This window comes from Carcharodon carcharias, chromosome 3 (assembly GCF_017639515.1).
Source record: "Carcharodon carcharias isolate sCarCar2 chromosome 3, sCarCar2.pri, whole genome shotgun sequence".
Lineage (NCBI taxonomy): Eukaryota > Metazoa > Chordata > Chondrichthyes > Lamniformes > Lamnidae > Carcharodon > Carcharodon carcharias.
The window spans coordinates 104,953,926-104,971,210 of record NC_054469.1 but is presented as its reverse complement, the minus strand read 5'-3'; the positions used below and the strand labels follow the sequence as shown (position 1 = coordinate 104,971,210).

At 40.1% G+C, this 17,285-nt stretch overlaps 1 protein-coding gene across 3 annotated transcripts in view; it reads left to right on the top strand.

The window, feature by feature from the left end:
* Window positions 1-17,285, top strand: part of mtrr (5-methyltetrahydrofolate-homocysteine methyltransferase reductase) — a 127,607-nt gene that overhangs the window by 29,948 nt on the left and 80,374 nt on the right. For all 3 annotated transcript variants that reach the window (XR_005942571.1, XM_041183475.1, XM_041183474.1), the window contains exon 7: window positions 7,116-7,269. Coding sequence is in view for 2 of the 3 variants with exons in the window: in XM_041183475.1 (XP_041039409.1) it covers window positions 7,116-7,269 (154 nt within the window). In the remaining variant the exon portion in view is untranslated. The remainder of the gene's footprint in view (window positions 1-7,115; window positions 7,270-17,285) is intronic.

Genomic DNA, 17,285 nt, shown 5'->3' with positions numbered 1-17,285 from the left:
TGATCAGGTCATTTAGCATTGTATAGCGCGTAAACTCATGAACGGGCCTAAGGCTGTCACTTTTGGCCCTGAAAAGTTCCCAGTCTACCTCATATCTCAAAAATCTGAGCAACAGGTGAAGCTAGCTGTTTCACGCTGCTAATATGCAGTAGCAACACAAGTGATATTTACCACTAATCGGATGCTGCTGTCAAGCCAAAAAAGACGTTCTGCCGATCATGCAAATGAGTAATATGGTGTATGAATTTTAGTGCCATTGTGATACTAAGTATGTAGGCCATAGAAACATAGAAAATAGGACCATTCGGCCCTTCTTTTGCTCTGCCATTCATCATGATCATGGCTGATCATCCAACTCAATAACCTTCTCCTGCTTTCTCCCCATATCCTTTGATCCCTTTTGCCCCAAGATCTATATCTAACTCCTTCTTGAAAACATACAGTATTTTGGCCTCAACTACATTCTATGGTAGTGAATTCCACAGGCTCACCACTCTGAGTGAAGAAATTTCTCCTCATCTCAGTCCTAAATGGTCTACCCCGTATCCTCAGACTGTGACCCCTGGTTCTGGACTCCCCCACCATCAGGAACATCCGTCCTGCATCTACCCTGTCTAGTCCTGTTAGAATTTTATAGGTTTCTATGAGATACACCCCCCCCCCCCCCCATTCTTCTGAACTCCAGCGAATATAATCCTAACTGACTCAATCTCCCCTCATATGTCAGTCCCGCCATCCCAGCAATCAGTCTGGTAAACCTTCGCTGCACTCCCTCTATAGCAAGAACATCCTTCCCCAGATAAGGAGACCAAAACAACACACAATATTCTAGGTGTGGTCTCACCAAGACCCTGTATAATTGCAGCAAGACATCCCTGCTCCTGTACTTGAATCCTCTGGCTATGAAGGCCAACATACCATTTGCCTTCTTTACTGCCTGCTGCACCTGCATGCTTACCTTCAGCGACTGGTATACGAGGACACCCAGGTCTCGTTGCACATTCTCCCCTCTCAATTTATAGCCATTCAGATAATCTGCCTTCCTGTTTTTGCTACCAAAGTGGATAACCTCATATTTATCCACATCATACGGCATCTGCCATGTATTTGCCCACTCATTCAGCTTGTCCAAATCATACTGAAGCATCTCTGCATCCTCCTCACAGCTCACCCTCCCACCCAGCTTTGTGTCATCTGCAAATTTGGAGATATTACATTTAATTCCCTCATCTAAATCATTAATATATATTGTGAATAACTGTGGTCCCAGTACCGATCCCTGCGGTACCCCACTAGTCACTGCCTGCCATTCAAAAAAAGACTTGTTTATTCCTACTCTTTGTTTCCTGTGTGGCAACCAGTTTTCTATCCATCTCAATACATTGCTCCCAATCCCATGTGCTTTAATTTGACACGCCAATCTCTTATGTGGGAATTTGTTGAAAGCCTTCTGAAAACCCAAATAAACCACATCCAATGGCTCCCCCTCATCAACCCTACAAGTTATATCCTCGAAAAATTCCAGTAGATTTGTCAAGCATGATTTCCCTTTCATAAATCCATGCTGACTCTGTCTGATTCTGCCACTGTTTTCCGAGTGCTAAGCTATTAAATCTCTTATAATGTACTGTAGAATTTTCCCCATTTCTGATGTCAGGCTGACTGTTCTATAATTCCCTGTTTTCTCTCTACCTCCCTTTTTAAATAGTGGGGTTACATTAACTACCCTCCAATCTGTAAGAACTGTTCCAGAGTCTATAGCGTCATGGAAGATGACCACCAATGCATATTTCTAGGGCCACTTTTTTAAGTACTCTGGGATGTAGATTATCAGGCCCTGGGGATTTATTGGCCTTCAATCCCATCAATTTTTCCAACACCATTTCCCCAATAATACTGATTTATTTACTGATACATTCCAAACTGGGGGTCATATCACTCAGCATGTCCCAGCCGTTCTTCTCAATGGGCAGGGTATAGACTTTATCCAACCAACCTATGATTGCAAAACTCAAAACAGTGTTCAACATTAGAAGTGACTGCGCAATTGGACAACATTTGCTAAATAATCCCCAGTGTGCTAAAAATTAACACTGATAACCAATTTAAGATTCACTCAAGCTCACAGTGTGGCGCAGTTGTGTGTACTGAAAGATATATGTATTAATACACAGGGCCCTGTTCTTTGCAGACAGAAAGAACATGTACACACATTGCACTTGTTTCAGCTAAACAAAGTAAGTGATAGCCATTTGCTGACTCATTCCTCAGGGCAATGCCATGAACAATCAGGGTCAAGCTGCCTGGTTTAAATTTCAAACAATACTTGGCAGTTAATTGTCAATCACCATCACTGGCGCATTCTCCATGGCAATGCATCTCCCAATCAGAGTCCATTTGCTAACCAATCAGCACTTTCGTCATACAGTAGAAGTTGTTATTTCCCCTTAGATTGGTTTTCTTGCGAAGTGTCTTGATGAGTAATAGCCAACAACACACTACACATTAAAAATATATATAAATATATAGATGGTGCCTTGACAGCAGGAAGAAGTGAAATGTGGGACTGCAGTGATGTGTAGACCAGACCATTAGAGATGGTAAGTTCCCTTTCCAAGGACCTTTAATTCAAATTGTCAACTTGCTATGGTGGAATTTGAGCGCTCAATCTCTAGATTGCTACTCCTGTACTACACGAAGCAACCAACCCTATATCTATTCACATAGAATACCTGGCTGTACTGTTACAGTTGCAAATATTATAAGATGTGATTCAGTAGATATAATAGGTAATTGTCTGGGGTTTTATCAAATCAAGACAGTTCAAGTACCAGGAATAAACTTAGCTACTTACGTCAGGGTAACTTTCTGTTTCCACTTTTGTTTCATAGCACTCATAAATTTCACCTTCTATCCTTCATTGAAACTGTGCTGAAGAAAGACTCAGACTCAGTTGTGTTGTTAGGAGGCTGTTAGTGATAATCTAGTTATAGATGAGGAGGCCGGTTGGGTTAATCCCATTTCCTGGAGGATTTGTTTTGATGCATTTCTTCCTATGAGCTGGAGAGAAAGGAGTGTTGTATTGTAAAAACTCACCAATTATTCTGGGAACATGGAAAAGATGGGCTGTTTGGTCTAAAAGTGTTTCTCTCTACCAACACAGCCCTGCCCCTGCTCTTTAGGTAGGCACTGCTGGTGCCTGCCAATAGTATTTCAGTGCCTGGGATATTGGAACACCTGTTGATATATTAGAATAACATATCAACAATACAGGCGATGGTATGGTGGTATTGTCACTGTTTGGAGTCATATCATATGGAGTGCAAAAGAAGATGGTTGTGGTTACTGGAGGTCAGTCATTTCAGCTCCATGACATCACTGCAGGAGTTCCTTAGGGTAGTGTCCTCAGCTCACCCATCTTCAGCTGCTTCATCAATGACCCTCCTTCCATCATAAGGTCAGAAGTGGAGATGTTTGCTGATGATTGCACATTGTTCAGTACCATTCGCGACTCCTCTGATACTGAAGCAGTCCATGTCCAAATGCAGCAAGAGCTGGACAATATCCAGGCCTGGTCTGACAAGTGGCAAGTAACATTTGCATCACACAAGTGTCAGGCAATGACCATCTCCAACAAGAGAGAATCCAACCATCACCCCTTGATGTTCAGTGGCATTACCATCACTGAAACCCCCACTATCAACAGCCTGGGGGTTACCATTGACCAGAAACTGAACTGGACTAGCCATATAAATACTGTGGCTTGTAATTCTGAGGTGAGTAACCCGCCTTCTGACTCCCCAAAGCCTGTCCACCATCTACAAGGCACAAGTCAAGAGTGTGATGGAATACTGCTCACTTGCCTGGATGTGTGCAGCTTCAACAACACGCATGAAGCTTGACACTGTCCAGGACAAAAGCAGCCTGCTTGATTGGCACCACATCCACAAACATTCACTCCCTCCACCATCGATGCGCAGCAACAGTGTGTACCATTTACAAGATGCCCTGCAGAAATTCACCAAGGCTCCTTCGACAGCAACTTCCAAACCCATGACCACTATCATTTAGGAGGACAAGGGCAGCAGATAGATGGGAATACCACCGCCTTGAAGTCCCCCCCCAAATCTCTCACCATCCTGACTTGGAAATATATCGCCGTTCCTTCACTGCCACTAGGTGAAAATCCTGGAACTCCTTTCCTAACAGCACTGTGGGTGTACCGACACCACATGTACCTACGCCACATGGAGTGCAGTGGTTCAACAAGTCAGCTCACCACCACCTTCTCAAGGGTAACTAGGGATGGGCAATAAATGCTTCCCCAGCCAGCAATGCCCACATCCTGTGAATGAATTTAAAAAAAAAAATTCTGCCTGCCACATGACTTTTTTGATGTCAATTGGTTCTTTTAGTATTATTGTTTAATCTATCCTGTCATTTCAACATAAATAATTTTCTCAAAAAAACTGAATCCATCAAGTTTGTCATCAATCCAATATCTCAGAGCTTCTTGAATGATTTTTGTGCAAGAGCTTAAAAGTCAGAGTAGCAGGTGTGTGGAAAACACAATGGAGCTTGGAGCCAAAGAATTGAAAAATGTGATAAGCCAAATTACTTGGAAACAACCTTCTGTCATTCCAACAGCTGGCCAAAGGAAATAAGAGGACAATGCTAGTAATGGCAGAGTCTGTGAATATCATGTAAAAGAGCAAGGCATGGATTGCTGTGGCTCTGTCTCTTTTCAACAGTGTGTGGTGCCTAAAACTGGACTTTAAATGCAGAGATTCATTGAAGGCAAGAAAACAGTTACGATATACAGTAATATCATTATTACATCTGATGGCAAGGCAGCGATATAGCGTGATCATACTTTAAAAAGAATATTTTGAGTTTTATCAAAATTTATTTCCAGGATATACTTGCACAGCTGCCAAATTTTGTCATGATGACAAATAAACAAGAGTAGATGTGATACAAATGAGCCATTCCTCCTCTCCTCTTCATCTACACCACCATTACTCCTTTCCTCACACCAAGTCTTCTACAGTTCCTGAATGTGAGTCATTGGAAAACATTTCATGAAAAACAGCCTAAATTTTTTTTTGCAATTTCTTAAAATTATATAATATTGGTGCTTAGTGTTCTTTTATGGTATTTTGACTAAATTCTACGAATGACATTCCCATGTTTGCGTCAGTGTAAATAATATCCTGTTCTGTGATGTATTTGATTGTCTCCATGTAAACCTGCCTTTATCCCCTCCCATCTCAATAGTAAAAGGCGACCAAGGTATTTCAAAGCATTCTTGAGTTCGTCCAATCTTCTGCCCTAGTTTGCCTATATCATATGAGGAGAATACTTAAATGCAAAGAACCACAATGAAAGTGTATTGAGTAATTGTGTGATTTTTATAGTGCTTTGTCTATTTTACTACATTTAAAAAGTTTGGTTGTGTGTTGTCTTTTTATTGCTGCCTGCCATATAGCTAATGTAATGTTGTATAAGTTGTTCGTAGTGAATATAATTGTGTAATTTAGGATAAACCTTTCTTGCTTCATAAGTTCAGAAGTGGGGATGTTTGCTGATGATTACACAATGTTCAGCACCATTTGTGACTCCTCAGATACTGAAGCAGTGCATGTCCAAATGCAGCAAGACCTGGACAATATCCAGGCTTGAACCATTAAGCGGCAAGTAACATTCACACCACAAGTGCTAGGCAATGGCTATCTCCAACAAGAGAGAATATAACCATTGCCCCTTGACATTCAATGGCATTACCATTGCTGAATCCTCCCACTATCAACAACTTGGAGGTTACCATTGGCCAGAAACTGAACTGGACTACAAGAGCAGGTCAGAGGCTAGGAATCCTGTGGCATGCAACTCACCTCCTGACTCCCCAAAGTCTGTCCACATCTATAAGTCATAAGTCAGGAGTGTGATGGAATGCTCTCCACTTGCCTGGATGAGTGCAGCTCCAACAACACTCAAGAAGCTTGACACCATCCAGGACAAAGCAGTCTGCTTGATTGGCAACCCATCCACAAACATTCATTCCCTCCATTACCAACACACATGGGCAGCAGTGTGTACCATCTACAAGATGCACTGCAGGAACTCACCAAGGCTCCTTGGACAGCACCTTCCAAACCCATGACCACTACCATCTAGAAGGACAATGGCAGCAGATACATGGGAACATCACCACCTAGAAGTTTCCCTCCAAGCCACTCACCATCCTGACTTGGAAATATATCGCCGTTCCTTCACTGTTGTTGGATCAATATTCTGGAACTCCCTCCCTAACAACACTGTGGGTGTACCTATGCCACATGGACTGCAGTGGTTCAAGAAGGCAGCTCACCCACCACCTTTTCAAGGGCAATTAAGTTAAGGATGGCCAATAAATGCTGGCCTAGCCAGCGATGCCCATATCCCATGAATGAATAAAAAAATGGGTACTCTGTTTGCAGTTGACCTGTTGATTATATTTCCATATGCTTGGCCATGAAGTGCATTAGTACCTGACCTGATGCTTCCAATCATAATCTACAGAGCACATAACTGTGGGAGAGATTTCATCCCTATTTTGTTTGTAATTTATTTTGATAAGGCTAATTTCTTGGTTGTTAAGGTGCTAAACATGACAGATGCTGTTTTACTGTGATTTACTAAACCAGATAATAACTGGGTAATGTGGAAATACAAAAAAAATTCCAAATTATAAGTTCATATTTGCTGATAAACTGATCTGTTCAAAACTCACATTGTGGACAAATAAGATTGTAGCCTCATTGTGTCCACATGTAATGCTTTACCTTTTGATTACTGAACCAGATTACTGAACCAAATATCTACAAGAGTTCGTAAATAAGTCATTTTTACATCAGTAACAGACATGCAAGATACAATGCAGATTGCATACTGTTCTTCTTTTAAAAAATTGTGCAGGCTAATGCAATTTCAGATATCAAAAATGTAAAAATATGATTTAACTTGGTTACTTGAAACTTTTGACAAACTAATCCCTACTCCACCACCTTGATTATGGAAAATAAAATTACTTGAGTAATCTGTGGACCATTACAAAAGTCATTATTATTTTGCAGAAAACATCAATGACCTATGAGCCTGGAGATGCTTTCAGTGTTATATGTCCTAATAACAGGAGTGAAGTGGAAGAACTGATTTGGAGACTTGGGCTTGCAGACAAAAGAGACCGTGTTGTTGAAATAAGCATGAGACCAAATAATAAGAGAAAAGGTATCTAAAAATAGTGAAGTACTTCAAGATAATGATCTATATTGTCCTATTGTGTAGTTTCACATTTAAAATCTTAACCCGTCTGTTTTTTAAATTATGAAGTCACCTGATGGCCAAATAGATGATGCCTTTTAGAAATGGGTTATGTAAACCAGAAGATGAAAGGTATCATTCCTGATCTCTTCTGAATTATCTGATCTCAATCAGTGTGACAAGTGTAGCTTCTTTCCAATTAGTGACTGGCATATTCCGTTGACTTGCTAATGTTGGAAAGTGGAACTGGCAGCTTGTGCTCCAACTGATTGGTCAGCAAGGTGTGGCAAGAATGGAAATGAATTTGATAAAAAAAATTAGTATGGGATTGAAATTGTGTTTATAAACATAAAAGCATGAATATTATTGAACTTCCAGATAAGGTGCATTGTTGTGAAAGGATTTGTACCTGCTAAAATTAATCTGAAGAAGCTATTTATTTTAGTACATTTTTGTATTGCATATATATCTATTTAAGTTGACATTTTTCGACAACATCTGCATTGATGCATCTTTTGAAGATGATTGTAGTATTTCAACTTCAAAATAGAAATAAAACTTGATTTAAAAAATGCATTTATATAGTGCCCTTAACACCAAAAATATCATGGGATAGTTTAGGAAAAAATGAGGAGAGAAATGAAATAGACTTTTTAAAAAAAAACAAAGCTGTCATCAGAGGGAGGTTCAGAGCAATGATCGGATGCTCAACCAAATGATGAGTTTTGGCAAAGGTTATGAAGTGACAAGAGAAGAAATATCTAAGAAATTAATTCCAGAGAGTAAAGTTGAAGTGGCTGAAGCTGCTGCTGTGAAAGTGAAGAGGAGATAGCCATGCACAAAAAGGTGATAATTATAAAAAGCTTATTTAGCAGACTGAGTTGATAAGTTTTCTATAGTTCAACTCATTTAATAAAGAAAACTTCTATATCAATTTAAACTTATAGGAACATAAGAGCAGGAGTAGGCCGTTTGGCCCCTCCAACCTGCTCAGCCATTCAACCAGATCATGGCTCATCACCTACCTCAATTTCATTTTCCTGCACTATCCCCAAATCATTTGGTATCTTTAATACCTAGAAATCTATCGATCTGTCTTGAACATACTCACTGACTGAGCCTCTGCAACCCTCTGGGGTAGAGAATTCCAAAGATTCTGCCCTCGGAGTGAAGAAAATCCTCCTTCATCTCAGGCCTAAAACACTTACCCCTTATTCTGAGACTGTCCCCTCTGGTCCAACACCTTTCCTGCCCTCCCATGCCCCCACCCCCCTGCTCCCCCCAACCAGGGAGAAACATCCTTCCTGCATCTAGCCTGTCAAGCCCTGTAAAAGTTTTGTATTTTTCAGTGAGATCACTTCTCATTCTCCTAAACCCTAGAGAATACAGGCCCAGTCTCCACAGAGGACAATCCCACCATCCCAAGAGTCAATCTGGTAAACCTTCATTGCACTCTCTCTATGTCAAGCCTCTCCTTCCTTTGGTAAGGAGGCCATAGCTGTACACAGTATTCCAGGTGTGGTCTCACCAAGGTCCTAAGCAATTACAGCTAGACATCTTTAGTCCTGTTCTCAAACACTCTTGCAAGACAATTTGCCTTCCTAATTGCCTGCTGCATCTGTATGTTAGCTTTAAATGATTTATGAACCAGCATGCCAGATACCTTTAGAGGTCAACACTTGCCAATCTCTCACCATTTAAGAAATACACTTTGGTACAAAATGCAGATTTTTTTCACATTCTATTCCATCTGCCATGTTCTTGCCCACTCACTTAACCTGTCTAATCCTTTTGAACCCTCTTTGCACCCTCCTCACAATTCACACTCCCACCTAGTTTTTTGTGTCATCAGCAAAGTTGGAAATATTACATTTGGTCCCCACATCCACATTCCCTCTCATAAATCCATGTTGACTCTGCCCAATCCTACCATTATTTTCTAAATGTTCGTTATCACATTCTTTATTATAGATTCTAACATTTTCGCCACTACTGATGTCAGGCTAACAGGTCTGTAGTTCTTCACTTTTTCTCTCTCCCTCCTTTCTTAAATAATGGGTTTACATTTGCTACTTTCCAATCTGCAAGAACCATTCCAGAATCTATAGAAATTTTGTAAGATGATCACCAGTGCATCCACTATCTCTACAACTGCCTCTTTCATCACTCTGGGATATAGATCATCAGGTCCAGGGGATTCATCAACTTTCAGTCCCATTAATTTGTCCAATACTACTACTTTTTACTAATACTAGTTTCTTTCTTTGCTTCATTCTTGCTAGTCCCTTAGTTTTCCCGTATTCCTGGAAGGTTTTTTTCTGTATCTTCCTCGGTGAAGACCAACACATAGTATTTGTTTAATTTCTCTGCTGATTCCTTATTCTCCATTACAAATTTTCCTGCCTCTGCCTGTTGTGGGTTCACTTTTGTCTTAGCTAATTTTTTTCATTTCTACTACCTATAGAAGTTTTTGCAATCTGTTTCTATGTTTCTTGCCAGTTTACTTATTCTGTTTTTTCTTAGTTCTCTTTTGCTGAATTCTAAATTGCTCTCAATTCTCAGACTTACTACTTTTTGGCAACGCGTCCTTGATCTAAGGCTGTGTTTGCTGTCAATGCCACACATGCCCAGTTGTATGTGCGGCTGCCATCTTTGTAGAGCACATATGCAGTCATCACTGGCCCTGGAATTGGAAGTATTACAGCGCTGGCAGCATCAAATTACTGGTGGCTGTAACACAATCTACAGGCATCATAAAATATATATGAAGTCTCAATACCCCAGCCCTAGCATTTTTTTTAATTCATTCACTGGATGTGGGCTTCGCTGGCTGGGCCAGCATTTATTGCCCATACCTAGTTGCCCTTGAGAAGGCGGTGGTGTGCTGTCTTCTTGAACCACTGCAGTCCATGTAGTGTAGGTACACCCACAGTGCTGTTGGAAGGGAGTTCCAAGATTTTGATATGATTGGCACAAAAATGCCAACAAAACAAATCAAATAACTTAAACAGCTAAATATCAGAAAGCACATCAGTGGTTACATTACTTCATTATTTGAATTGTCACTTAACTTTGAATCATGTAGAAAATGTTTTTCCAATAAGTAACCAATTATTTGGTGAAAATGAACCGACTCAAATAAATTAATTTGAAGCTATTGCTGGGAATTTCTCTAGCATGATTAAAATGGTAGCAAAGGGAAATCACTAACAATAGTGCAATACAAAAAAAAAATCTGTTCTATTAAAAAAGAAATGCACAATGATTTACCTTTGCTAGTTTTTAAGCATGCCAAAGTTTACCATTTCACACATTATCTCTCCCACACATACTTAAGGGTGGATTTCTGCATGTGCACAGATAAGTGCACATGCACAGAAAGACTGTTGGTGGCCATCTTGAATTGACAGGAGTTAAGTGTTGGTCTAATACAATCTTTAACTTCTCTTGTTAGCCATGGTTAGGTCACCTTTCCTGCTGCGTTTTTAATGCCTTAAAGGAATGTAAATTTGTTGTGAACTATGTATTAATTCTTTAAATGCCAGCCATTGTCTGTCTACCATCATACCTTTCCCTGTATTTCCCCAATCTACCTCAGCCCACTTACCCCTCATACCTTCATAGTTTCCTTTGTTTAGATTTAAGACCCTAGTTTTAGATTGAACTACATCACTTTTAAACTTTGTGTAAAATTCTATCATATTATGGTCACTCTTCCCTTGAGGTCCCTTTACAACAAAATTATTAATTAGTGCCTTCTCATTGTATAATACTAGATCTAAAATAGCCCATTCTTGAGTTGGTTCTTCAACATACTGTTCTAGGAAACCATCTCGTACACATTCCAGGAATTAGTCCTCCACTGCATTAGTGCTAATTAGGTTTACCCAGACTATTTGTAGAATGAAGTCCCTATGATTACTGTACTACCTGTGTTAAATGCACCTTTAATTTCCTGATTTATACTGTGTCCTACATTACCACTACTGTTTCTACATCTTGATCTTCCAATCTAAGATCCTCTCTCATTAATGTACTGATCTGATCCTTTATTAACAGTGCTATCGCGCTATCCCATCCTACCTAAACACCAAATAGCCTTGAATGTTCAGCTCCCAGCCTTGGTCACCCTGCAGCCGTGTCTCTGTAATGGCAATTAGATCATACCTGTTTACTTCCATTTGTGCTGTCAATTCATCTACCTTGTAAATGCTGCATGCATTCAGATAGACAGTCTTTTTATTACTTTTGCAACCTCTAGCTTTATCTGGTGGAGCACTCTTAAATTTATATGCTCTGTCCCTGCTTGCCACACTCAGATTGTCAATTCCCTATGGCTACCTTGCTCCCTTGCCTTGTCCTCTCTCTTTTTGGCTTATCACACCATCCCTCACTTGATCCTTTGCCCTCACTGTTTAGTTTAAAGCCCTCTACCACCCTAGTTTATAGGACTCAACAGAACTCTAGACCCAGCATGGCTCAGGTGAAAACTGTCTCAATGGTACAGCTCCCACTTCCTCCAGTGTTGGTGTCAGTGTCCCAAATATTTATTAAAATATCTGTAAATTAAAACACATTTCTCCCATGCCAATCTTTGAGCCACACATTTAACACTCTAATCTTATTTACCTTATTCCAATTTGTTTGTAGCTCAGGAATATTGTAGGGATTATTGTCTTTGAGGTTCTGCTTTTTAATTTAGCCCCTAGCTGCTTGTATTCTCTAAGAAGAACCTCTTTCCTAGTCCTACCTATGTCATTGGTACCTACATGGATCACAACAACTGGAGCCTCCCCCTCCCGCTGTAAGTTCTTCTCCAGCCTAGACCAAATGTCCTGAACCCTGGTATCGGGCAGGCAACACAGCTTTCTGTACTCATGCTGTTGGTTACAAAGAAGTGCATCTATCCCCCTGACTATACTGTCCCCTACTATCACCGCATTTCTATTAATTCCTCCCACTCAAATGGCTTCTTGTATGACTCTACCATGGTCAGTTCGCTCATCCATCCTGTAACCCCCACTTTGATCCATACAGGCTGCACGAACCTTGAACCTCTTGGACAGTTGCAAGGGCCTGAGGCTCCTCTGGGAAATTAACCAGATTATTACATCAAATAGTTTGTATTTTGCATATTACAGTAGGCATTTGTTACTTTGATAAAGCCCCGATAAATGTTGTTAGGGTTGAGCTGCTGGATAAAGACATTGTTTGTCACCATAAATGGTTTGTCAACACCGCAAGTCTTCCTTGCCTTGCATTGAATTGAATTTCTGCAGAATGAAGGCAGTTCACAACTACCTTCTTGAGGGCAATTCACAGAATCTGAATGATTACAGTACAGAAGGAGGCCATTCAGCCTGTTGTCTGTGCTGGCTCTCTGAAGGAGCGATTCACCTCATACCATACTCCGTCTTCTCCCATAGTCTGCACATTCTTCCTTTTCAGATAATAGTCAAATTTCCTCTTGAATACCTTGATTGAACCTTCGCTACCACACTTTCAAGCAGTACATTCCAGGTCCTAACCATTCACTGCGTGAAAAAGTCTTCCTGATGTCACCATTGCTTCTTTTTCACACTACCTTAAAATATGCACTCTGGCTTTTGCTGCTTCCACCAATGTAAACAGGCTCTCCCTATTTACACTTTCCAGACTCTTCATTATTTTAAATGCCTCTGTCAAATCTCTTCTCAGCCTTTTCTTCAGGGAGTCATAACTTCTCCAGTCCATCTATGTAGCTGAAGCTCCTCATCCTAGAATCATTCTTGTGAATCTTTTCTGTACCCCCTCCAATGCCTTCATGTCTTTCCTAAAAGTGTGTCACCTAGAGCTGGATAGAATACTCACGTTGAGGTTGGACCAGTGTTCTGTACAAATTTAACATAACTTTCTTGGAGATGGGCAATAAATGCTAGCCTTCCCAGCAATACCCACGTTCCATGAATGAAGATAATACAGTAGTTTCCACAATTGATATATTAGGTTCACAGAAGTCTCGTTACAGGATATGGTTTATATCTGTACCAGAAAAATACTTTTTAAGATAAATAATCAACTAATGCTTAGTTGCTGGAAATCACATTTTATTATTCTTTTAAAAACGAGTTAATACTTTTGGCAAAAATGAGACACAAATGAAATGAAATTAGATTTTTTAATATGCCAGTAGTTTTCCATGTCATCAATGCAACAGATTCAAGTTACAACTATACTTTTAGTTTTTAGTGAAGCATTCCTATAGATGTAATTATTTGCCTTCACTTGTGTAAACAAATGTGCGGCCAAGCCACTGGTCTGCCAGTTTATTGTACAAAGTCAAAGTTTACTAATAAGTAACTTATCCAGAGCAGTAAATCACAAGGCCACATCCTGTACTAGGAGGAGAATAAATTGAACATTGATCTGCTGAAATATTATTTCAGTGAGCAAGTGTTCTGACTCTGGAACTGGCATCCCAGGGAGATGGTGGAAGCAGATAGTATTGATTCATTCAAATGACAATTAGATGGATTTCTTGCAGTTAATATTTTGGGATACAGTGCAAGTAATTTGATATGTAACACAGGGTAAGTGCAGAATGCCTGGGAGGAATGGTTCCAAAGCTTTCCACCACCAGGGGTTTCCTTGTCTCGTGTCTGGACCTGTTGTCGCTTAATTGATACCAGAGATGAACTTCCATGATTAGTCGTCAGCTTCATTTTTGGTATATCTTGTGACTGCCAGGATATAAGAAAATGAGCCAGATTAATTTTTAACTTTTTTTGTCTAGCAGTTCCTATGCAATTTAATTGATACTTTAATGAGGTCTTGTTGCCACTAATAGGATAGCTGAATCTTTTATAAAAACAAAAAACTGCGGATGCAGTTCTGTGGAAGGGTCATGAGGACTCGAAACATCAACTCTTTTCTTCTCCGCCGATGCTGCCAGACCTGCTGAGTTTTTCCAGGTAATTCTGTTTTTGTTTTAGCTGAATCTTTTACTGGCTGTGGCCTACTGCTTCAATTTTAACCAAATACTTTCCAAGTAAGATGTAATGTTATGCAGATTGAGTGATGCAAGCCTATATGCCTGGAACATGTGTTATATAACACATTGTGATACAGAGAGTGTACAAACAACAAATAAGGTCAGGGATGAAAATATAGTAAAAAGACAGAACTAAAGGCTTTGTATCTGAATGCCTGTAGCATTCATGTGATCTGATAGCCATTACAGAGATGTGACCGCAAGGTGACCTATGCTGGGACCTGAATATTCAAGGGTATTTGACATTTTGGAAGGATAGGAAGCTAGATAAGGGTAGTGAGGCCGCTCTGTTAATTAAGATGTCATTACTACAAGATGACCTTAGTTATAAAAATCAAGATGTTAGAATCAGTTTGGGCAGAGATAAGAAATAGAAAGGGAAGAAGTCAATTGTGGGAGTAGTTTATAGGCCTCCTAATAGTAACAACATTGTAAGATGGGGTATACAGGAAGAAATAATGGGGCACCTAAGAAAGGCACTGTAGTTATCATGGGTGATTTTAATCTGCATATAGATTGGATGAATCTGATTGGCAGATGGAACTTGAGCTCATAGAGTGCTTTTGAGGCAATTTAGAACGTAACATAAGAAATAGAGCAGGAGTAGGCCATTCGGTCCCTCAAGCCTGCCCCGCCATTCAATAAGATCATGGCTGATCTGCCTCAGGCCTCAACTCTTTTGTGCCAGCTCTTCATAGCCCTCAACTCCCTGATATTTCAAAAATCTATCTACCTCCTCTTTAAATACTTCCAGTGATCTAGCCCCCTCAACTCTTTGGGGTAGAGAATTCCGGACTTTCACTATCCTTTGAGAGAAAAAATTCCTTCCCATCTCAGTTTCAAATGAGTGTCCCCTTATTCTGAAACCATGTTCCCTAGTTTGAGATTCCTCCACTAGTGGAAACATCATCTCAACATCTACCCTGTCAAGTCCCCTCAAAAACTTGTACGTTTCAATAAGATCACCCCTCATTCTTCTAAACTCTAATGAATAAAGGCCTAACCTGTTCAGCTGTTCTCTAAGTTAACCCCATTCATCCCAGGAATCAGCCTAGTGAATCTCTTTTGAACTGCCTCCAATGCTAGTGCATCCTTTCCTAAATATGAGAACCAAAACTGTACGCAGTACTCCAGGTGTGGTCTTACCAACACCCTGTACTGTTGTAACAAGACTTCCTTATTTTTAAACTCCAACCCCCTAGCCCACAATTCCACTTGCCGCCTTAATTACTTGCTGCTTGCATGCTAACTTTTTGTGTTTCATGCACAAGAACACCCAGATCCCTCTGTGCTGCACTTTTTTTTTAGAGTCTCTCTCCATTTAAATAATAGTCTGCCTCTTGACTATTCCTACCAAAGTGCATGACCTCACACTTTCCTACGTTAAACTCCATCTGCCAAGTTTTTGTCCGCTTACTCAACCTATCTATATCCCCTTGCAGAATCCTTTTGTCCTCATCACAACATGCCCTCCCACCTATTTTTGTATTGTCAGCAAATTTGGATACATTACACTCTGCCCCCTTCCCCCAAGTCATTAAAGTAGATAGTAAATAACTGAGGCCCTAGGACTGATCCTTGTGGCACTTCACTAGCTATGTCTTTCCAACCTGACTCCCTCGCTTCTGTATGTTAACCAATCCTCAATCATGCTAATATATTACCCCCAATACTGTGAGCTCCTATCTTGTGCAATAACCTTTTATGTGGCACCTCACCGAATGCCTTCTGGAAATCCCAAAAACACTACATCTACCGGTTCCTCTATCAAATCTGCTTGTTATATCCTCAAAAACTCTAGCAAATTTGTAAAACATAATTTGCCTTTCACAAAACCATGCTGACTTGGTTTGATTGCATTACGCTTTTCTAAATGTCCTACTATTTCTTCCTTAATAATGATAGCTGATGATAACATAGCAAATGTTAGGCTGACTGGTCTATAGTTTCCTGCTTTTAGTGTCCCTCCCTCCTTGAACAGGGGTGTCACATTAGTGGTTTTCCGATCTGCTGGGACCCTCCTGGAATTCAGTGAACATTCCACAACATTTCAACCAATGCCTCCACTATCTCTGAGGCCGTTTCCTTTAAAACCCATGGATGCAGGCCATCAGGTCCTGGCGACCTGTCTGACTTTAGTCCTATTAGTTTGTCAAATACTTCGTCCCTCGTGATAGAAAGTGTTACAAGATCTTTTCTCCATTACCTACTTCATACTTGATGGTCTTGGGATGTTTATAATGTCCTCCATTTGTGAAGACTGATGCAAAATGTTTGTTTAAATTATCTGTCATTTCCCTGTTCCCCATGATCAATTCTCCAGTCGCATCCTCCAAGGGTCCAATGCTCACTTTAGCCACACTCTTTTTATATACCTGCAGAGGCTTTTGCTGTTTGTTTTTATATTTCTTGCCAATTTACTTTCATAATCAATTTTCTCCCTCTTTATTTGCTTTTTATTCATCCACTGCTGGTTCCTTTAAAAAAAAATCCCAATCCTCTGGCTGACCACTAGTTTTCACTGCTTTGTATGCCTTGGTTTTTATTTGGATACTCTTCTTGACCACCTTTGTTAACCATGGGTGATTCATCCATCTCAATGAGTCCCTCTTTTTGACCAGGATAAATTTTTGCTGAGCATTATGAAATATCTGCTTAAGTGTCTAACACTGCTCATCCGCTGACCTTTCCCTTAGTTTATATTCCCAGTCTGCTTTAGGCAACTGTATTCGTACTTCTGTAATTGCCTTTATTTAAATTGAAGACACTGGTTGGAGACCTGATTTCTCACCTTCAAACTGACTTTAAAATTCTATCATGCTTTGATCTCTACCCCCTAGAGGATCCTTAACTATGATATCTCTTATTAATCATTGCACACTACTAGATCCAAAATAACCTCTTCCTGGGTAGGTTCTATTGTATTGCTCTAAAAAAACAATCCCTGATGCAC